This window comes from Xiphophorus couchianus, chromosome 7 (genome assembly GCF_001444195.1).
Source record: "Xiphophorus couchianus chromosome 7, X_couchianus-1.0, whole genome shotgun sequence".
In the NCBI taxonomy this organism is placed as follows: domain Eukaryota; kingdom Metazoa; phylum Chordata; class Actinopteri; order Cyprinodontiformes; family Poeciliidae; genus Xiphophorus; species Xiphophorus couchianus.
In genome coordinates, this window is record NC_040234.1 from 10304065 (window position 1) to 10327866 (window position 23802).

The 23802-nt window shown below is 38.7% G+C and overlaps 1 protein-coding gene across 12 annotated transcripts in view; it reads left to right on the plus strand.

The window, feature by feature from the left end:
• Positions 1-23802, plus strand: part of lmo7a (LIM domain 7a) — a 61589-nt gene that overhangs the window by 9959 nt on the left and 27828 nt on the right. For 11 of the 12 annotated variants that reach the window (XM_028024104.1, XM_028024103.1, XM_028024095.1 and 8 more), the window contains exons 2-6: positions 435-505; positions 3198-3267; positions 10366-10472; positions 19957-19987; positions 22658-22771. In XM_028024104.1, coding sequence (XP_027879905.1) covers positions 435-505; positions 3198-3267; positions 10366-10472; positions 19957-19987; positions 22658-22771 — 393 coding nt within the window. The remainder of the gene's footprint in view (positions 1-434; positions 506-3197; positions 3268-10365; positions 10473-19956; positions 19988-22657; positions 22772-23802) is intronic. The other variant, XM_028024099.1, reaches the window with a different exon arrangement.

Consider the following 23802-nt stretch of genomic DNA (forward strand, 5'->3'; position numbering starts at 1 on the left):
GATCATGGAAAAAGCATGAGACTATAACACAGCCGCTGTGTTCCTTCAGTGTTCCAGCCTTGTGGCTTCTGCAGACTGACTCCAGTACAGTTTTAACACAGCCCACACATTTCCCAGCAGCTTCCAGCACTAAAGTGAGAGGAAATCACCCACTCAGGACCCCCCCCAGCTCCCTGAAGAATACCTGGAGGACCTTACTTAACGTTGGCCCTCAGAGACAGTGCAGGAACTCAGAAGGAAATACCTCTGACTTCCTCTGCTACTGTTCTCAACATCCTACCTTTATTCTCCAACGCTCCCCACCCCTCATCACACTCTGCCCCCCAGACCTCCACCTCCTCCTCTCCTTACCCAACCCTTGCTGGCTGTTTTTGCTCACTGTTCTTGTATTCTTGCTTCTTTTTTCTTTTTGTTTTTTGTTTCTCTCTCCCCAGGCAGCAACCAAGAAAAAATTTGGGAACGGCGACTTCCGATCAGCCCTGGAGAATGGAGTTCTGCTGTGTGAGTAAGTACTCCTCTTTTCCCAGGCACCTCTATTAGGCCACTCATTCATAAGGAATCCCTCCGCTCTCCTCCACGTCTGCTCTCCCAACGTAAGTGTTGCTGATATTTCCCAGGCAGACCCCCTGCCAGGCCACTGTTTGTTTGTTAGCTTGCATAAACGGAGCCAGGGTTGTCCAGACGGAACAATGGAGGCAGTTATTTGTAGTTATTTGATGCTATCACGATCAGACTTTCTCTCATGCCTTGCTGGATAGGAGAGCGATGTCTTTCAGTTGTGTTGTCTGTTGGACAGATGTTATGGATCTGTGGACTGGGCTGCGTGCCGTCCTCGCTGTAATGAGAAGCTGTGCAGTGGATGAAAAAGTTTCAGTTTTGACCACAGGAAGGTTCAAAGCATGCTGTTTTCTAATTTCCCCGAATGGATCCGGGATGAGCCAACAAGTCAGTTTTAGGAGTCCTGTCTTTGCGACATTTGCTTTTTTTGCGTTAACTCAATAACTCTTGTCAGTCAGGACATTTGTAAGGCAGAGCATAATGAAGCAGCATGCATATGTGCAAATTGCTTAACGGACACTGCGATGGGATTTGCACATATCAGCATGAGGCTGATAATTAGCAGCAGCCCGTGCAGAGTCGTCCAAACCTTTATCGGCAGCCGCTCGAAGAAGAAGAAGAACCGCCTCGCTCTGCTGATTGGGGCCTGACTCTGACGAACAACACCGTCTGCAGTTTTTTTTTTCGTTTCTTTTTCTTTTCAGTCATCAAGCTGTCCGTGTCTTCTCAGCACGAGGAAGAGGAAGGCAGATTAAATCACCTTCACCTACAAACCCAACCCTCCTGCTCCCATTGTGTTGCAGATATCTCAGTTTCTTGCCCAGAAAGGAATGTCCAGTGTTGCTCTCACACATGATTATATCCTACTCAACCTTAAGTATGTGTCTTATCTCATGAAAATCCATTGTTTTGCTGTTAAATGACCAGCATGAACCCAAGTGCAGCCCCCTGACCCCCATTCCACCTCCACACTCTTTCTTTAAGTCTATTGTCAGCCTATCCCATCCGCCTACAGTCAGAAAATGGATTCATCTTATATGGAGTTCAGTTTCTTTAAAACAATGGCTTCTTTAGTTGCATGTTTTCAAAAATATTCCCACAACTTACTTTTTAAGTTCATTTATGCAGTTATTTCACTATAACTAGTTGTTGTGGAAGCCGTGCAAAATATTTACTGTGTAATGACTGTATGATGAGCATTTTTTGGGAAAAAATAACATATTTTGACTTGGACCGTTTTAATAGAAGACTTGAGAGCTAACTTTTGTCTTGAATTAAAGTACATTGGTACATGCCTAAAAATGTAGATTAGACAAATATAGACGTATGCCTTTTTTTAGCTAAGTTCTTTGTGCTTTACGGTTCCAACTGCTGTGTTATCCTGAAGACATCGAATGATTGATTTATCTCCAAAGTAATGATCAAAACACCGATACTCAATCATACTAATTGGATTAAGGTTTGGTGGTTACACCTGGTTAAAATAAGATAATGTACAAAAATGTTTCAACTATCAGGAATAGTCATGGGTAAATTGGCTCAGAAAGAGAGTCGGCTCTTTTTGGTCTTCGGTCACGGTTCTCCACTAGAAGAAATGGGGCTTCACATTCTGGAAACTCATCCCAAGTGAATGACTTCTGAGGAATGTTGCTATTTTCTGTTCAGCCTTCTTATTATCTGCTAAAAGTCGTTCTCTCTTGGACTCTCACATTAATCACAGACATGTCCCAAAATGTTGTGGAAAATATCAATCCTTTTGAATAGCTTCTTTTGTGTCTCTTGTGTTTCTTTGGCCTCATCATTGTTAGCAAAAATAGTTAACTTCGAGTCCTGGCTGTGCTTATACGTGGTGGGTTCTTTTGTCAGAAAACACACTCACAGGTTTCTGATCATGAAGTCACTTCTTAATCATCTGGGAGCATCAAGTTAATTGTCATCCTATTTCAATTAACAGCCCATTTCTCAGTGCATATCTCATAAATATCTTAGCTGGATAATATAGACTAAGGTATGTTTGACTTTTCCCTCTTGATCTGTTAGATGTGCAACTTGATCTCATATATGCAGAAGATGGATAATTATTGAAGTAAATTGTGCTGGAAATATACAAAAGAACAGATGAGACTGTGAAATTATCTGTGGTTAGTTTCTGTGCTGTCGTTGTGAAAAACAATTTGTGCAGCAGAGTAAAAAACCTTCTTAAACAGCCTTACTACAAAGGTTGTCATTGAATGCAATTGTTTTTTATATATATCTTTTTTATATTGACTCTTACTCTATAACTTTCTTTCAAAGTGGTTTAAACGGCACCACAAGTCCATTATCCTCTACCTAAAACCATACCTGTTTTCCGACTTTAAATGTGGTTGTTCAAGTTTGTTTTGAGGTTACTTCTGCTGTGGAGGGCATGTTTTTGGAAGCACAAGGGCCCATTTTTGTTTAAACCATGGCGCGGCACCGGTGATTTACTAAACTGAAGCCAGGTGGCCACCATTAAACCAGGTCGTAAACACACAACACCACCAGGACTGTGCATCAAGTCCTGCTCATTCCTTCGTAGCTGGGGCAACAATGAACGGGTGCTTTCACTTACCTTTTAATTTCCCCTGATGTTCTGCGTCTCTTTCCTCTGCTTACAGTCTGATAAACAAGATCAAGCCTGGCACCATCAAAAGGGTCAACAGGCTCCCTACACCTATTGCTGGACTGGTAAGTTGTCTTCTGTTCTTGTTTAGTCTGGGATTGTGTTCTCAAATTATGTCAATATAGCCATCAGTGAAAGCATTTCTAAGCTTACACCACATCATTTTCTCACGTATTTCTTCATGTTTGTAACGCTCCTGATGTTTGGTGTTGTGAGTTAAAGCAAAGGGAATATGAAGTTTGACAGGTCAAGGTAATTGGATATGTGCTTCTTCATAGTTGTCCAGTAAGTTTGGTGAATGAGGAGCTGCTTCAAAGGATGCAAATCCCTTACTTAACTATTGTGTTATAATTATGTCAGACAGTCTTGTATAGTAGGATTTACAAAAAAGGAAGCCTGGTACTGATTCATTCTGAAAATAGGTTATGATGAGTCCCCTTTATTTTGGCAACATCCAGACTCTTTAATGACAGACAGAGATTAAAAGATGAAAAGGATAAGACAACCAAAAAAAAAAGCAATAGTTGCAACAGCCTAAGTCCTGGCTGTTATTCCATCTTGGTTAGACAAAACATTTCCATGGTGGGATGGAATTAATTTCCTCTGGCAGAAATAAACAACTGCAGCAATTGTAATTAAGCCAAAGTCTAGATTTTGGTTGTTGCAGCCATTATGAACAACTGAAATGCTGACTTTGCTTCTTCTTCCGTCAGTAACAGCCTTCACACAGAAGAGGGTGGAAGTGCAACACAGATTGACTATTACAATCTGATTATTCCCAGTGGATGCTCTGTTCAGAATCAAATTTTTGAGTTTCCAACAGGTTGGCCATTTTTCAGGACTGGTTGGGCCTATGGGTTCGATTACATCTTTTTTTATTCGCCTCATCTTCTTTGCAAGGCACTAAATCCCAAATTGAACTTCATGCTGCACAATTAATGTATGAATGTGTGTGGATTTGTGAGTGTGGATAGCTGCATGTGACTCCAGTGTAAAGGTGTTTTAATTGGTCAGTAGAGATTCAAAAGTGCTATAGCTTAGTCTGTTTCCCATTTAATCAAGTGCATCTCCAATGTAGTCCAGTCAGGTTTTATCTCTTTCTTGAAAACTGGGTTTTTGAGTGATGGAGCAATGTGTCTTTTAAACTCTTTAAGATGCAACATCTTCGAGTTATAAATCCTTACTGGAAGATGTGGCATATTGCTCATCTTCCAGTTAAGGTTTTTGGGCCACCATGGCTCTCTGCAGATTAATGTTTTGGGAGTGCCTGCAAACAAGTTCTCGGGAAGTAGAGGCTTGAAAACCTACCTAATACCCATCCCTGAGAAAGCCCTTTCTAGTGGGAGTAATTGAGTCCAGCTGTCTAGAGGAATTATGAACATAACTCTCCCAAGCAGTGTGTGTGCGTGCGTATGCGTGTGTCTCAGCATGTTCACGAGACAACGAACGTCGTCAGTAAAATAAACAGACTGTAAATCATAAAGTGTCATATGTGTTTTGTGACAAAATCAACTTTTTTTCTTTTTTTTTTTTGCCATTTGCTGTGTTGGCGTAAAGACTGGGCACCTGCTGAGGTAATGGGTACGGCTCCATCGCAGCATTTGTGTGGTATTTCCGAGACTTGGACGCAAACCTGAAACCACTTGATCATAAATTCCCCCTTCCAAAAGCTTCTGGCTGGCCTGAGGCTATCCGTTACTGCCGGCCACATGGAGCGAGGCTGAATTCTCTCCCAACAAACATTACTCACTCTCGCTCTGAGAGTTGTTGAGACTTTACTCCCTCAGCAGTAAAGTGGTCTTCCTATCTCCAGTCTTTAAAAATAGCAGTGAGTGTGAGGATGGCATAAAGTGTTAGGCGGTGTTTTAAGTAGAGAAACACCGATCACTGACTTCCAATCTTCATTATTGTGAAACTCTGATCTCTTAAGGGCAATTTTAGCTGGAATGTGCCACTGTATGCAATGTTGACATAATGAGGGCTTCAGTTGGACGTAATAGGCTATTTTCCTAAACAAGCATTTTTCCTTCATTCATAAAATTAGATCTACATCTGCAAAATATCTTTTATTTCAAGCCATAATACTCTTATACTTATGAGCCACCAGCTGGTGGTGATAATGTTTGCTCAAACAACAAAATTAAGAAGAATGCTCTAAACATGCATGGCTAAAGTGGAGCTAGGCTAAAGTTTAAATGCTACCACCTAAAATAATGTAGAATCTTAACAATTTGTGCTATTTACAAAAGGCTGCCGACATTTCCAAGTCCAACATGTGTCAAAACAGAATTTAAAAGTTCAAAAGGATAAAACAGAGCAGCTTAGCTTTAATGTATGTTTAGCCTACATGACATCTGTTCGCGTTAAATTCGGATCAGTTCATCTCTTTGCCAAGTGGATGAAATTTCCTCACAGTGTTATGTGGCAAAAATACCCAATCAAAAGGGGAAAATACAAGAAATGACAAACCATTACAGTTCCCACCAGAAAATTGTGCTCTCCCTCTGCATTTAGTGGGTGGATTTGTCAGCTGGGGGCGGTAGCTCTTCTGATTGATCAAATTGGTCAGATTTTCAGTTTAAATCCATTCATAGTCTGCACAGGAGAAGAAAAAGGAAGAGGAAGACAAAGAATAAGAAGGGTAAGGAAAAGGAAAGGATAAATCAAAAAACTTTCCTTCTCCTTTCCTTCTTAATCCTTTTCGTCCTCCACCACCTTCTCCTCTTCTTCTACACTTTGATTCCACATCATGTCCCCCACTACTCTTCTTACAGCTGACCGGCAGGAAAATGAATGTTTTTGGCTTTTTATTTCCTACTTTGTCAGATTGGTTATTACTTAAAACCAATCTGACAAAGAAGAGCTATTTGTAACTACGCCTCATTGTCACTTAAATGTGAACATTTGCCATCATCATCATCATCATCATCATATGTTCTTTTGCTTTTGCTGTCTGAAGGATTTTAAATGGCCCAAATTGATACCAGCTTAAAACTCTGGCAGAGCAAAATGCCAAGGGAGGGATGGGAATATTTAGCAATGCTGGCTCCCAATCTGGGTCTATTCTTTGGTTTTACTTGTGTCCAAGTGTTTTTTTTTTTCTTTCCTGTCAGCACATTTCTGTTCCTGAGTACTCTGCAGGCTGTGGGTTTGGACCATCTCAGCCTCAGCTTTGGGCCTGGTTCTGCCCACCCAAAATACACAGTAATTGGTATGGTGCTGGATGTCCTTTGCACACATCAACCCCTTGGTGAGTTGAGGTACCAGAAGGAGGAGACAAACAGGCAGTTTCGATAGGCCCCAGGGTGTCTTTACACATGTAGATGTGTGTGTAATCATCTGTGCAATGACAGGCTTTTGACCATGCTTTGTTACTGTGTTTATCTTCTATGGGTGCATGTTATGACTGGATAGGACTGCTGGAACTGTCTGTCTCAATAAAGCCCTGTTTGAGGAGTGGCAGCATGTCAAGTATTCCATCTCCTCTTAGTTTCTTTTCCCAAGATTTGGAAATGTGTAGCCTGATATTTTAAGCATAGTTTTCATCCTCTGTTTGCTTCCTAGGTCGTGTGAGAGTAATCTCAGAGTAATCCTTGTTCTTAACCCGGTGAACGAACCAAGGGAGATCAAGGTGCACATTTAAGGATAAAATGCCAAGTCAGACATCCTGTGAGGCAAATCTTTTTATTCCTTGTTGTGAAGTGCTTCAATCAGGGTTTTTTGAGTGTCGAGATTACCCTTTTTCAGCATTACACTGACTAGACAACATGGATAGGTAATGAAATATGAACTGCCGCTGTTAAAAAAGTTTCTTTAAATGCCCAATAAATAAAAAATAAGTTCCATCTCCTTTTTGTGTGCTTGTGTCAATTACATTGGTGCACAAGTAACCAGCTGAAGAAAAAGTGTTGGTAAACAGTCTGGCGGATGAGAGACTTTTGACCAATTTTGACGTAAATTCTGTTGCACTTCAGTCGCACGGGGTTCAACTTTACATGTTTGAACCACGATTTGACTCAAGTGACTTCTGAGCCTTGCTAGATGTCGCCGTAGAAAGCTAGGATAAACGCTAACAAGGACACCACCCTTCCTAATAACTTGAACTTCTACTATTGTCGGGCGATAGGATTTTATTAAAAACGTGAAAAAGAAATGGGAAACAAAACACAAAGGATACACACTTATGAATGTGCTCAAACGTAATTCCAATAAGTTGCCTGCTTCCTTTTGTGGCATCACAGGAGGCATATTGGTTTTTGAGAGGGTGGGTTTTTATTTTATCTACTGACAGTTTTCAACAAAACAGAAAGACAAACGGGAAAACCGGACAATGTAATGTAGTTGACGAGCTATGTAAAATGAGTTTGACTGATTTGATGGTTTGCAGCTTTAATATGTGGGGTCCTTTTATATATAATTATTCATGAATAATTATGTTGACTTGAAGACGTTTGTCATTTTTTCAGACAAATCCCCTTTTCAAATTTCTGCTATGCCAGAAAAATGACAGAAGCAAAGTTTAATCTGAAAACAAGTTTTCTTAAGTCTAGGTGCTGCTTCTGATTTTGGTACCGCTTGACTTATTAAATAGGAGCCCTCCAACTCTGAATTCGAACACAATGGCTGAATTACAAGGAACAGGAAGAGCTGCAACCCATTGTCAATAAACACCACAGATTGTTGGCAAGTCCATAAGGACAAAGGGAAGCAGTTAAGGTCCTGTAATCAAGGAAGAACAGAAAAAAAACAATATTTTGCTTTCGAAACCACACTGACTGGTTTCCTCATATTCCACATACTTGCATTGTCTGTAAAGATGGAGGGTGTGCAACACAGTTGAAAACATCCACCTGTCCTTTCATTTTCCTTGTGTTTTCAGTTCTGTGTGTGTTTGTGCTGGATTTCTAATGGTTTAGTTCTGGAGGTGGAGTTGAGTTACAGAGGCCACCAAGTTTTTAATGTTTTGAGGTGTTGATGATTCCACTTGCCTTTGAAAAAGAATCAGGCCCCAACATCTCAGGTCCTCCACCATACCTGACCCTTTTAATTGTCAGTCAGATTGTAGCAATTGGCAAGTTTAGGCAAATTACCTTAGCTATTTTTCAGACCTACGTAGATCAACAAACATCTGTCATACTTAAATGTCGTGCTTTTCAAATCTCAACAGTGTCTAAGAGAAAAGAGCCGCTATCATTTCCTGTTTATACCATTGTGAAGCAGGAAATCACACATTGCTAATTAGAAGTTTCTCAACATGAATGAATTTTAAGTATAAATTTAAAAAAAACATCAGCTATATTTGTTCTACAGTAATTTGTAGAGGTGTGATTAAATATTAGAGCTAATATAAAAAAATAATAGAATAATATTTCTTTTTTATTACTGAACAAATAGATTTGTTAAGTTGCTTTTCATAGCTGTTTAAATTTGTTTCTGTATTTAGTTAAGATATAAAAAAGTAAGCAGTAGACATTTTTGAGATCCTTTTTTATCTAACATTTAGTTAATATTAAGTTTTTATTTTTTGTTTCCATTTCCATCTTTGTGTTTATATTTAGATTTTATAATTGTCAATACATTCAGTTAACATATAAGGGATTTATGGGGTCATTTTATTGACACATAGAACTAACATAATCCAGTTTAGCAATGTAATCACCTAAATGCTGCGTTAGAGAGTTGTGGTGCTTTTGGAACCATAAATAGTTTAAAGCTGTGCTTTGCCAGCCCTTTCCTTGTAATTTAGCTATCGTGTAGTTTTAGTTCAGTCAAGGCTAATTATGTCTGTCTGCTGAGACATTTATCTCATGCTTTCAATACTGAAGGTGTTGAAAGGTGTGTAAACATTTTAAAGAGAGTTAATGGAGTTAAACTTTCCAAATAGGTAGCTCACTGTCATGTGTCCTTTGCTATTTGTGGTTCACATACAGGCTGTACTCTTGGATGTGTCATAAATTTAGGGTCAGTGAAATGTACACAGGAGAGGCATGTAATGACAACAAACGATGGGTTTGGTAAGAGCCTGAGAAAATCGCTCAGCTTTTGCTCTAACAACTTAAAGCCTTATAAATATTGCAAATGTTTTAATAGTTTTTGTTATTACATTAAAAAAAAGAGGTGAGAACATTTTAACAGTGTCATGATGCGTTCAGGGCAACAACCCCCATCCCCCCTCACTGATCCATCGCCCCTCAGTAAACTCTTCAACTTGTTTCCTAGGTATTAATTAAGATGCAAGTGTTGGGAGGTTAGATGCCTCTTTGACCAATTACTAATAAGCATGTTTGTCACATAAATATAGAGCCATCCAGCCCTTAATTATCCCAGCCAGTGTTGTGATCACATCAAAACCCTTTTGAAGCAAAAAAACGAAACAAAAAAAAAATCAGAATCCAGAAAAGCAATGGTGCTTTTGTACTGGAAGGTTTATTTTAAACTCATGAGACATGTGGACATTTATAGCACAACACGTCCTCTGGCTCACATCTGTGCAGCTCCTGTGCTCAGACATAACCTTTATGCAATGTGACTGACATGGTGTCAGAAGACAAACCGTCTCATCCACTCCCACGTTTTCATGAATAGCTATGGGGAAATAGTTGTCCGCCTCTGTCACCCGACCTCATGTTTCATAGCAACTGAATGTCTACAAAATACTACTCAGGTATGTTTTGATTAAAAAAAAGGCTTGGCAGGGAGGACAGGGTGCAGTTTCTGGGTGTGAGAAGAAGTAGCAGCAGAAGGGCCATGTGCTGCTGCGTGCGTCACTTTTGCACTTGCATGGCAGGTTGGGTGGGACTTGTACATGCCTCTGATGTCATTCTTCCTGCTTTGGTTTGGTCCCCACCCTAATCCATCCCACAGGTGGCTTCGCCTCTGTCACTCAGCTCCTGTCAGGCAACCCCCGCCTCCTCTTTCATCTGTCTCTCTCTGTGTGAGTGTGTGTTCTGCTCCGGGTCACTTCTTATTTGCTGCACTCACACGCTCCTCCCTGCAAGCCGCTGTTCCCTCTGGTGACCTGAACTTTGGAAGCAATCAGTTGTAGGCTGCTCCCTGTCAGAGAGTTGTTGTTTTTTTTTTTTTCCCCCACCGTTTTTTGAGTGATTATTTTCTGCGTCTGAGCACGGGGGACAGCAATCACCCCTGCTTTGTTCTCTGTCCAGGACAACCTTAACGTCTTCCTCAAGGCCTGTGGGAAGCTTGGACTAAAGGAGGCGCAGCTCTTTCATCCTGGGGATCTGCAAGACTTATCCACCAGAGTGACAGTAAAGTAAGTTTTGATTTTGTGAACGCTGCTTTACACCCACTCACCTCAGACTTTAGGCTATACTTTACATTAAGAGAACCATCTTTCACCATACTCATACCTTTTACTTTAATGTGCCATGAAGTGTGATTCCAGCTGTATTTAGAGAAAGGTCAGTGTTATTTTCAGCTTGCTTGTGCTTCTTTCAAATGGAATGGCTTTTAATAGGAGGAGGACGTACACAGAGGTGTACTGATGTGAGTGATATCATAATTTAATTTAACAGTTTGATCAGACAACATGTTGCTTGAGTTACACAGTAGGCTTGTTAATTTTCCGTTTCAGGCATCGTTTTGTTTTCAGTCACCCACCTATCAGAGAGGCACGTTGACCAACCAGTTCAGTTTTGCTCTAACTTTCACTCTGTCTGCTGAGATGGACTGTTTATACAGTATTTCGCTGTGCAAGCAAAAACAAAAACACTTGCTGTCGAGGCACTGAGTCCTCAAAGCTGTTCTAAACTTAAATGAGGTACAGTGTTCATAGACAGTAATTAGCTGAGGGATTCATTCAAAGTTAGTTAGTTTCCCTTCAGTTGGCACCAGTGTACTTTCTGTCAGATAAGTCACACCTAACTTGGTCACATAATTGAACCATTAATTTCACTTCAGGCATTATCACCTTGAGAAAGTAGCTCCACTTCCTGGAGCGTTTTCTTTGCTTTGATTCCTTCCAAAGTGTCATCCTAATAAAACAATAAAGCATGCGCAGTCTGCGTGTGTGTGTGTATATATGCACTGTCATATAAGATGTACTGTTCATGGAATGGAATATGGACTCCAAATAAGCAAATCTGTCTTCCATTTTATTGGGACACACCCTCGGCCCACAGCAGATGACACTCTGTGTTCAGGTGGAGCTCACTAAACGTCTGAATCAGGGCTGTAAATGTAACGATAACCCTTTGATGCGCTGAGTGTTGCATAAGATTTTCGCAGGATATTGACTGTAAAGCACTCTTGGCATGACAGCAGAAAATTATCTTCCTTTTAATGGCAGCCAGATGAAGCAAACCAATATATCAGTAGGCGAATGCGGATAGAGACAAAACATAAGCGGCCTCAGAGTTCTTCTGCTTCTGTTGAGCAAGTTCCCCCTTCATCTATTCTTAGTTCAAGGGGGGGATCACTTTGACAAGCTGGATTGATTGGAAGGGTGTCAGCACTCACAGTGGACGAGCTTTTAATAGATTATTGGTACTTTCTACTCCGGCGTACAGTTGTTCAGAGCACACCTGTGTTTGTTTGCATGTGGCATTTAAAGTCGGGTTGGGTTTTAGCTGCTCTTTCATACAGGATTGTGGACATTGTTGCTGCTGGAAAGCATCACGTTTAGTAAATTAACCTGAAGCTGTTTGTGCTTTTTGTTATCGTTTTTTCTTTCACTCTTTTGAGAATAGATGAGACTAAAGGTATAATTACGTTGGTGCAGTCAAAGGTACACGGCGCACAAAGAGGTAACATGAGTCGAAAATGCCAAACAAGGCTGCAGACGTGCATCCAACGGCTTTATTGCTGTGCAGCTTATCAGAGTCTAGGCAAATTAGCTCCAGAGAGAGAGAGAGAAAGTTGTCTCTATCAGCTGTCTGAATCCTGGTGTTTGTCCAGCCTCTACTCCCTTAAACCCAGTCTGACAGGTGCTTTACTTAGCACTGTTGGGTTTATAACAATAGTTATTGTGTTTGATTAAAGATTAAAGATTTTCTTTAATCTTTTTGCTCTCATTGTGTCATCAGAATATTTCAGTTTTCTTTTTAAGATAATCTTTTGAGTGGGGATGAGGATAATCAACACTGTTTGGGATTACTGTCTATAAACATCAGCCAGAATGTGTATTCACCGAAGAATGAAGATCATTAATGTACTATTTCCAAATCCAGCATAATAAATAGTAAACTGAAGTTTAAAGCCTAAATCAATAAATTGGGATAAATTGGGATTAATACATTTAGCCTTACTATTATTTATGTGACGAAGGAACCGCAGATATATCTAAACATATGTAGAAAATAACATTTAGTGTTATACCTCTGTATCTATTTCTGCCTCCTCTGATATAATTTGAACAGATTACTACTGCTAAAAAATGCTAACTTACACACTTCACTGAGCTGAAAATCTTTTCATTCCGGCCACATCTTGTACTGTTATCATTTTTAATTACATCAGATATTGTTACAGATTCAATCATTTAGACAGTTAACAATCAGATAAAATCAGGGCTATAAAGCTTTAGACAAGCTTATTTCTAATCTTTGGCTTTTTTTCTTTGACCAAACAACTAGTTTGTTACTTTGTTAATTTAGTTGATTTGTTTATTCCTAATCATGCAATTGCTTTAAATTTGAGTAGTTTCAGTGAAAAACAATCCTCATTGATTTTTCGGTGATTGGTCTTCCGTATCATTGTGATGTGAGGCAAAGCTGGAGTCAGATATTGACTGACACAATGTGTGCTGAGAACACAGTTCAATTCATGCAACGCTCTTGTTACGACAGCCATAAACGCTGATTGAATATCTTCCCTGACCTTTGAGCTGTGAAGATGCTGTAGTATTCACCTTCCTGCTATGCTGCACTGCTTTGTGTTGTGCAACGTTTGTCCTGATAAAGACCTTTATCAATCGACTGCTCAGTCAGTATCAAAATTTTATTGCAGCTAAACAAATTCTTGTGATTGAGCAACACCCTGATAAGAAGGGATAGCTGTGCTGTCGGACCAATTAAAGATTCATAAAAATACCGAGCAAACGTAACACCTTTGTTTAAAATTGTGACCAGACTGGATCTGATGCATAATAGGAGACTGTGATTCACTAAACCAGCATTGCTACATTTCATCATCTTCGCAGGAAACTGCAGCAATCCAGATGAGTCATTGAATTTAAAGATATTTGGTGGAATTCGACACCACCCACTGCCTGTTGACTCGCAGATTTATTTTGGGAATTATGCTTCATAGGCTGCACAACTGAGACTAAAACCCTGGAGAAATAAAGCAGGAGCAGGATGTAGGGGGGACTATACCTACGTAATGCTGGGAAACATTGTCTCAGCTGGGAGGGTTGAAACCTGGCCTGTAGCTTTGCCTCAAATCTTGTCTCGCTTTCTTAGTTCAGTATGTCTTAGCTCTATATTCAATAAAACCCACCAGCCAACCAGAAAGTGCTAGTTTGTAGCAGCTGAGGAACTCTTGGTTGGCTTACTGCATCAGCTACTGGGACCTTGTCTCATTGGCGATATTTTGTCGAAAAACTACAAAATTTTGTATAAGCCATTGAAGTGTTTTTCCTTCTAACAACCCATGTTACAAAACCTTACAAGCATCAACATCATAAAGACAATCTAAGAGATCAACCAGCATAACTTTATTAAAGGTTCTCATTGATCAGAATTGTATAGCAGGCTTAAACTTGTTTTTGTTCCCCCAGCCTGTCAAATTTTGCTTTTCTCTTTGCCTTGGCACAATAAAAAAGTGTCTGTTTTCATTAAAGAGAGTCAGAAATCTATCCACTCTATACTGTCCATACCAAAAAGTGCAAAGACAATGTTGCCACATTAACAAATATCTACTGTTGCAAAATGATGACTAAAGAAATAGGAAGGTGAGAAGAAAGTCACTGCAAAATTAATATTTTTAGGTGGAAACAAAATGTATTTAAAAACAAATAAATAAGGGGTTTATAATTTTGTCAAATAACCAAGGTAATTAAACCAGAGGCCATGACCTTGAAATATGCCAACATACTTATTTTGAAGTCTGAAGTGTGATATTCGCCTGCTGGCTTTTTAAGCCACAAATAACACTTTTTGAATTCACACCTCAAATAAGTGTGCTAATCCTGTAGTTGATTTACCAAAACTTAAAACAATCTACTCGTGTCTTAAAACATTCAGAAAAACACACGCTGGTTGGTCAGACATGTTGTCTATGTTGTAGTTAAAGTTGTGTTTATGAAGTGTGATGAGAACTAAGGAAGGAAGCGTTTTTATGATGACTTGATCATTAGCAGCTACTGTAGCTATCAAGCCAGAGCACTGTGGTCTCCGTGGAAATGTTTCTATTCAACAGAAAACAAAATAAAATGACTCTCATATTAATAAAGTATTTTAAAACTATTAAGAAGATCTGTCTTGATTTACCAAAAAATGGCCGCAGAAATCAGGCTACAAACCTGCTAGCTTGTAGCTAGTAGCTACTAGCTACAAGCTCAAAAGCAAGCAATATGTTGTGAGAAAAATGTCTCTCATTCAGAGAAAAAAAAACAACTTAGGAATCAAGATAATATGCAACCAAAGCCCATTTCTCATCTCTAACATATGAACTTTGTTGTAGGTACAATTATTGCATAAATTAGTCAGAAGTTACTTGAAATACGTTTTGCTGCTTGTAAGTGACCAGAATGTAAATTTTTCACTCATACGTGTTTGTATGTCCCTTACGTCCCCCATTTAATTCAAGGTCATTAGAGGTGTTGTATATAGTGGAATATATAGTTTGGATATAAGTTGGACTGTTATTTTTAATTGAATAAGAAACCCAGGTATCTCCTTAATGACCCCAGTGACTTAGAAAATCAACCCCCTGCAGAGAGGTTCAAAGTCTAATTTTTTTCCAAAGTTTGATTGAGTAAATTATTGACAAGATGTGACTGTTGCTCTCCCAAACAAAAAAAAGGAAACTACTTAAGATGGACAGGTACATCAAGGTTTATGCTACCATTCAGGAATTTCAAGGGCAAATTTTACAGAACAGAGGAGAGGAGGGCCTATGCAATGTGGTTTCATTATGTAATGGCTTTGTTTGGCTGCAGACCAAATGTCTGCATTACCACAAAAGAACATTTTTGCTTTTCCTCACAAAGTTTCATTCACCACACAGAATGTATTTAAGGTGGATATATACTGTACCAAATCCTGTGCGGGCATGATTTAGCTGTGTAAAATTAGTAGCTAAGTTTGACTTCATAGAAAGAGCGAGAGTCACGCCTAGTTTGTTGGTACTGAGGGTGTGGCTCACTGTGCACTAATGGTGCGAAGACGATGTTTCACAAAACCATTAACCATTTCACAAAATAAGTTTCATGGTTTTATGTAAAAGGCACGGCCATCACTGTTTGTCCAATTGTGAAACTGAACAAGGAGCAATACCAAGCAACCTTTAAAGTTTCCTGCTCTGCCAGTTGTGACCCCAGCTGTACCAGGCCAACACAAGGGTTGTGTTTGTGCTATGTAGCTGGCTGGAGAGGGAAATGCCAGCCTCATCCTGCTCCTTGCCCACAGAGGCTGCTGTGTCTCAGATAAGCACGCCACAATGATGTCCAACACTGTCACAACCACAGCTGATTCCACTAATTAAACTGAGCGCAACTTTGTTTTTAGCACTGCTGAGATTGTCTTGGATGCTTGCTGCAAGCCGCAGCAGACTTTTATAAAGTGGAGAAAGAGGAAAAAAAAATTCAGATTCATTTCTTATTTGTATGTTCAGACAGATGTTGAAAGAGTGAAAGATTTTCATTACTAAGGTATGTGTTTTTGTTATTATTATTATTGTTATTATTATTTTTTGGAAGTAGCTCGCTTGTCTTTGTGACGTTGATGAAGCTGAGCAGGTTTGCTGGTATGTTGCCGTTTACTCTCAGTTTCATGCCATGTAAAAGGTTTCACCTGCATATATTGCTCATCACACAACTGTAGATCTTAACATGCCTTTTCACTTGTGTTAGAGCACAAGCGGAAATAGGAAATCGGAAAGAGAATTTCCTTTGCTCTCTGTTAAGAAAGTCATTTGTCTAAAATTTGAATAGTAGCCCAAAAAAGGAAGTTTCTTTGCTTCCTTTTTTGCATTTTTTTTTAATTTATGTGTTGGCACAACTCACGTTCACTCCTCTTGAAAATGATTTAAAAGACTTGTAAAATGTTGATTGTTCAGTTTTTTATGTCTGGTTTTTGATATTCTCTGGTGTCTGTCCTCAGTAAAACCTATTTTCATGTCATCATGAATACGTCACAGATATTACCAGTAATATTAAAACTTATCCATTATGTGTGTATGAATTTTAACTAATTTGTAAAAACCATCCAATAGCCCACCACTTTATTAGGTATTACAAATAAAGATTCAGCCAATCACATGGAAGCTGTTCAGTAAATTTAGGCAACTAAGGATGGAGAAGATGATTTGCTGAAGTTCAAACCAAGCATCTGGTGTAACTAATAAAATGGAAAATGGGTCTATGCGTGAACATGATGCTGTTTTGTCACTTGGTCCTGTGTCAGAGGATGTTTCTTTTTTTAGTTGTACACTCTGTGCTGTTTTCGTATCAGACTCCTGATGTGTTTTTTTTCCCAGTGATTTTGCATCATCATATGAGAGCTCAGCTGATTCTAACATCTATGTGCGAGTCCTGAGGCACCGGGGATTTTAAAAAAAGAGATGTTTTTGTTTACTGCTCTGCTCAGCTGCTGCTATTCCCAATGTGTGACCTTAAATCTCCTTTTTATTTCCAAGTATAATACTTCGTAACTGTTTTATAAAAAACAAGAAAGGGTTGTTTTATTCTTTCTTTGCCGTTTCTTTTTCTTTGCCTATAAATTTGTTCAATGCCCAACTGAAAAAAAAAAACAACGTCCACTTCAATTTTCACTTCTGGCAAATGACCGTGTTGGAAACTCCTCGTGTGAGATGACGCACACTGGTGGGAAAGGGGATCTGTCACCCATCCAGTTTAAATGCCATAAGTGGTTGAAGGTTGCAGTGCTGCAATCACAGCAGTTTGACTCTCTTAAGAGGAAAGAGTTCCATGTAAATACACAACATTCACTTTTGTCATACAAACAAAGAGCTACATGCTCCACGGAGCACATTAGTTGGCTGTAAACTCAACGACTTGACTGTATTTCTCTTTCCGACACAACACAGCTGTTTTGAGGGGGGGGGATTGAACTTTACAGCCAACAGAGAAAGTTCCCAACGACCTGGCATCTTGCTAGAGAGACGACCTCACCAAGTGTTGCTGGTACAGACCCAGGATTTAGTCCAGGCAGCTGCTGTGATACTTAAATTCATTTGCCAGGTGGCAAAAAATACATTCTACATAAAAAGTCTTCATCCTCAAATGCAGATGAGTCAATATAGTTTCTCATAGTCTCATATAGTTATAGTGAAGTTAAAGCAATATAGTTTAACCACCTATGCTGGTAGTTTTAAATGCATATCTGCCGTGCTCACTTTTGGGCTCACAAATGTATTAGAAACTTTACTATTGTACAATAAAAACTCTCAAAGAAAAATACAGCTATGCAGGCACAGATGTTGGCAGTAGTAGTGTTATTAAGGGAGAAATAAAACAAAAATAACACTGCTTCTTAACGACAAACTGATGTTTGCCCTGCAGCTCAGCTTGCTGCTGCAGGAAGCTAGAAAAGTAGCAGTTTTGACATGTATTATTGCTTTAGAAAAAATAAGCAAATGGCATTTTTAATGCGTTTGGATATCTGCTCTACGCCAAATATTATAGAGTGTAGTCGTTCGTGCCTCTGCACATGTTGAGTTACCATTGGCTAATTTTAGGAACAAAGTTGAAGATTTGTTGGCCAGTGTGTTGAGTGCTACCAGGGTTCACCATCGAACTAGGTTTGTGAAAAACTTGTGAAATTGTCTCCACATTCATATAAAAATATTTTTGTCTGTACTTATAGCTGTGCTTTGTCAATAATTCTATGGTAAATAGTTCCACTTAGTTTCAGCAGAAATCCTACTTGCAATTTCCAAAAGATTTAAACGTACTGATGACACATAATGATGAATAATAATAGTAAATGTGTTTGTATTCATATCTCACTTTGCTTTGAGTGCAGAAAACAGACGTTCAGTTCTGTGATCTTTGTCTCCCATGTTGCCCTCTGCTCTGTTGTTGAGTGAGATTAAGGTGTGTTTGGGATTATTATCCCATGGTTACAGCACCATGTTTGCTGGTGTTAAATTTCATCCTTTCTATTCGTTTGACGATAAATAACTCTCGTGCCACTAGCTGTAACACTACACCAAAACACACTAGTGAAAATATTTTTTCCTAAATTCTGCTGCTTTTTCTCCACACATTCCTGCCAACATATTTTACCTGTTTACAATCTTGATTTATTTATTTAGTTATTTATTTTTAAAGATTTTTACAATGAGGTCGAGATCGTTTATAGTCAGATTTTTGAAGGTGGGGCTGTCACTTCGAATAGTTCGTGTACTATCTAATTTAAAGATCTTCAGCAGTGTTAGTGGGGCAGCAGGGGATTTATTTGTCTTAAATTCCTGTTAGCACTTATCTGAAAAATGACTGTTGTTTTTCTTAAACTCAAACTTGTCACAACTAGTTCTTGGTTGTAAAATAACGATGCAGATAACTGAGAAAGTCATATTCACAAATGTGAATTTTTGAACTCTTAGTTATTAGGTTATAAAAGTCTGTCATTTACAAGGAAGCCTTTTCAGATCAGAAGTTGAATATGAAGCTGCCTGTTGTTGAAACACTTACTGTAAACATTATGGGGATGATTCCAAAAATATTAATAATCAATAAGTATTTTTATTTTTTGGCAGGGGTTGAATCATAATAGTAAGCATTTATCACTCGACATACTTGAGGGTGTTATTTGAATTTTACATCACTCCGTGATTATGGCCTCAAAGGCGCATACTTTTAGTCTGCTTTTTAGCTATTATCAGCACAACTGCATTAAATCAGGAATGTGTTGGATGCAGCAGAGATGGAAGCAAGGCTGTAAATCATTTCTCATTGTTGCATCTGTTGCTGCTGCTGATCGCTCTTCAGTGGCATATATACCGACACATCTGTCACCTTAAGTGACAGGTAGACATGAAACGCACAAAGGTGAGAGTCATACGGGGCTTCCAGGATGACACTGAGGGTTTTGCTATTGTCTCCACAGGAACTCAGATGTTTCCCTTTTAGGTGATTTACTGATAGTCAGGCCAGACTGCTGAGCCACAAGAAGAGAGAAAGAGCTCAGCTAATTCTTCAGAGAGTTCATTCTCCCGCAGCAGGGCTGCGCTTTATATCACATTTCCGGTTGTTAGTTTTATTCCCATAAAAATGACAATCAAGAACCCCTCTTTAATGTCAAACAAATGTTTCGAGTAGCTTATTGTTAATTCTACATATTTGAAAGCTAAAAAAAAAAAAATCAGTTTCTGGTGTGCTTTGATGTTATTGTTTTTTTGTTTTTTTTTTCCATTTCAGAAATGATGTTTGTTTTTCTCTCTGCCTCTGTGTGTTGTTGTACGGAGGGCTGACAGGAGTCAGGACTGTGCTCTCATCTTCCAGCTCTTTCACTGCCCAGCTTACATAAAGCTCACAGCGATGCCCTCTGCTCTTTTATTGTCATTTGCAGTTTTACACAAACATCTCTCCTTTCTGCTTTTTTCCCACACAGGCATCAAGAGACAAACAGGAGGCTGAAAAATGTGAGTTTTTTTCTCATAAATCATCTGTCAGTCTGTGAATTATTAAGTAATTATAAAAGGTAGAGCTTGATTTATTTCAGGTACGGTGCTGTCAGTGACAACATGAAGTTATGGTTTCTAACGCATATCACTCCTTGTTCGTTTCTACTGTAATATTTGATATGTTTTACAAATGATAGAGGAGAACACAGAATCACTGCTTGTTAATAAATAACTCTGTGAAAAATGCTGACCAATAGAGACAGAGTCTATTAATTAAATGGAGAGCCAAATAAAACCGAATACTAACGGCAATGATCCTTCCTCTTATACGGTTAATTACATAAATACAAACAATTACAATAGAATATAGTATTTAAATGCAATTGTCATTTCCACATCAATAAGGTTAAACTGCCTCTCCTGCTGTGGAAAACACAGAAAAGCATTTCTAATAATGCAAAGGTGCTGGCCATTTCACCTCACCGCACAACTCATACTAGAACAATCAGCAAAGATGGTTTAAGCTATAACCATAACATGCCTGACAAGGGATAGATTGAAATGTAAGTAAATGGTAAACACTGTGTCTTATGGTGCATAGTCTATGTAAGATTAGATAAAACAGGTATGTGCCTAATAAGCATTTGATTTCTTCTGCTCTCTTTTGGATAAGTCGTAGTAGTAGTTCTCTTTTACATTTAGCACAATTTGCATTAAATATTTCAACACATCATGAGGATATTTTTGTTCACCTGCTTCCTTTTTTGTTTGGTAGCTAAAATTTTAGCTCACATGTTCAAAATAACTGTTTCATTCATTCAAATAGTTGAAATAACAAAAGGCAAAAGGAAGATATTTAAAAACAGATTTTTATCCACTCTTATTGGACAAGTTAAGGTAGACGTGGACTGAACAGATTTCTGACCTCCAGTAAAGCTTTGACCTGAAGATAAGTGTTTTAGCTGATTCTCATTCTCTGTTTATCAGTGTTCAAAGTATTTTTCCTAGACTTCCTGACTCAATGTATGATTGATTATTTGTTTGTAGCAGTGGTGAGGAATCACTGCAAAAAAAACAAAACAAAAAAAAGTTTTGGTTATTTTTTTGAAAGGCGAAAAATAAAACGATTAAAGAGCTGACCTTTTACATCATAAACAATTAGCTTGGTTAGCATTTACCAACTGTAAACAAAAGCATTTCTGTGTACTCAATAAAGAGTGTTGATGCTGATTTCAATCTTCAAAAAATCTGCTAATATTTTTCAAATCCAACAAACAGCATGACAGACAATGCCTAAAGCTCAAAAGCATAAAAACAATCAACAGTGCAATATTTTGTTCATGCTAAGAAGCTAGCTTTGGTAGGGCTAACTTTGAGAATTCTTTCTTCAGTCACAACATCCACACTGAAGAGAGACTGTCGGCGTGGCCTGGAAGAGCTTAATGTTAGTGTTTACTGAAGGGAAAAATATTTTATTCCTGTATTTCTGACAAAACAGTTACTGTTCAGGCCTGGTCAAGCTGAAACTTTTGGTCACCAGCTGATTTTTCTTTTTTCCGGTGTGTCTGCAATTACATGTTGCCAAAAAGAAAAAACAAATTGGAAGGTGTTTTATGCATGCTTGCACAAGATATGAATGCTTCTTGTTTACCAAAATCTCTGGTATGCATTTGTGTTCCACAATACAAAAGAAAATCCAAAACAAGAAGAAAATTCAAAACAAAATGAAATAAAGTACAGTATATTAATACGAAAGGACAGCTCAGCAGGAGCTCTAATGGCTATTATTATCACAGTTTTCAGTAGGAAATTGAGCATAGCTTTATCTAAAAAAGTAAGAATGTGCATATTTAACAACTGCAACAATTTCCCACATCGTATATAAACACAGATACAGGACAATAGTGGAAACACTATAAAGATGTGTTTTATGAATCTGTTTTGATGGATGTTTGTCAAAACGTTTTGAGCTAAGTTTCAAAATGTCCCTATGTCAATTTTGTCTACGGTATGTGTATTTTGAACTTGTCCTCAAATGTCACAGAAGAGCTGACTTAGGGTTTAATCTTACATGTCACTGAGAACCTCATTAAATGTAGGAGGCTGTTGATGTGTACTTATGTGTTGGAGAAATTGTATACTTAGCTGTATGGCTTTTTGATGTGCTGTTTTCTAAATGAGCCTAGAAATCAGACCAGAACAATCACCTACCTTAGCACAGCATAAATCATTCACCACTGAGGGCAAAAGTGCTGCAATTGCTTAATAAATATACATCTCTGGAAAAAAATAAGAGACCATTGCACGGAACCCCATTGAAAACCTTATGGTCATAATGGCAAATATTAATTTCTGAACACTTCCTGAGTTAAAACTTTAGTTTTGTTTCTAAATGAATATGAACTTGGTTTCTTTGCATTATTTGAGGTCTGAATGCATTTGACAATTTCTCATTTTCTGCAAATAAATACAACATTTTTCCTTGGAATTTCAGAGACATGTTGTCAGTAGTTCGTAGCGCAAAAGAACTATGTTCATTTTACTCAAACATATACCTGTAAAAAGTAAAATCAGAGACGTTGAGCATTTTAAGTGGTCTCTTAATTTTTTCCGGAGCAGTATATTCTCTGACGGCTATTAAATTTTGCTTTCTGACATTTTTTATTTACTGTCTTTCTTTGTCTCCAGGTTTTAATCACCATTTACTGGCTGGGTAGAAGAGCTCAGAGTGATCGTTTCTATGATGGACCTTACCTAAATTTCAAGGCCTTTGAGGGACTATTAGGCACCGCACTATACAAGGTGAATTCCTTTTTGAAGGTGTAATTATACCTCTGGGCTCTATAACCTGTTTAAAGCTTTGTTGTCAGCATGCATTGAAATCCTCTTTTACAGTCACTGCTCAGTACATTTGTGTATCCTCCCTGGTATGTGGACTATGCATGAGGACAGCCACAGACGGCCGAGGGGGCCGTGCTCTGGTGGGCGGTGAAACCAGCATTGCGTTAAGTCATAAGTGACCTGATCCCTTGACTCAGCTATTTTCATCTTGTTTACAACGCGGCACACATAGTTCACATGTTAAAATAGCCACTTCTTTTCCTGAGAGAGGCATTCCACCCTCCCGTCCTGCCCGTGCCAGTGTTGAACTTGGCACCTTGTGTTTCGCGTGGATTTATAGCTTGTGTGCGAGCCCTCTGTAATCCAGTTCACTCCAGGGATTTTTGGTAATGGGAGTTGGTCAGGGCACATTTTGTACATTTAGCCACGTTAATCCAAATTCAGTGGCTCTTGAGGTTTGCCTGGGTTTAATTTGTTGACCTGTATTGTCTGGCAGGATTCGGAAGATTACAGATCAGAAAACCGTCTTTCTCTTTAAATGGTCTGACACGTTTTGGCTTGTTTGGTGCACTTGTGTTTGAAGAGGCTTTTATGTGTTTGTGTGCAGTGACGTTCTCGTCTTGTAGTAAACACAGTCATTAAGGGAGTGGGGATGAAGTTTGTTTTGACAGAGATGGCAGGGAGGAAGAAATAATGATGTTTTTTGATGTAGATTTCCCCATCCATCACCCATTATAACTCATTGTATGTTTACAGTAGCCAAGTCAACACAGACTTTAAATTCTACCTGGGAGATCTCGCACACCTCCACCCCTTTACACGCTCAAAGGAGCTAAATATTAGAATTGGCACAGTGTCATCTAGATGTGTTACTGACTGTGTGTTTAGGCATAAAAAAGGTATTAAGCACCCACATTATATCTGTCCGCTTGCATACAGTCACATCTGGTTTAAGTACTTTTGAGGCTTTTAATTCTTTATTGTTTGGATGT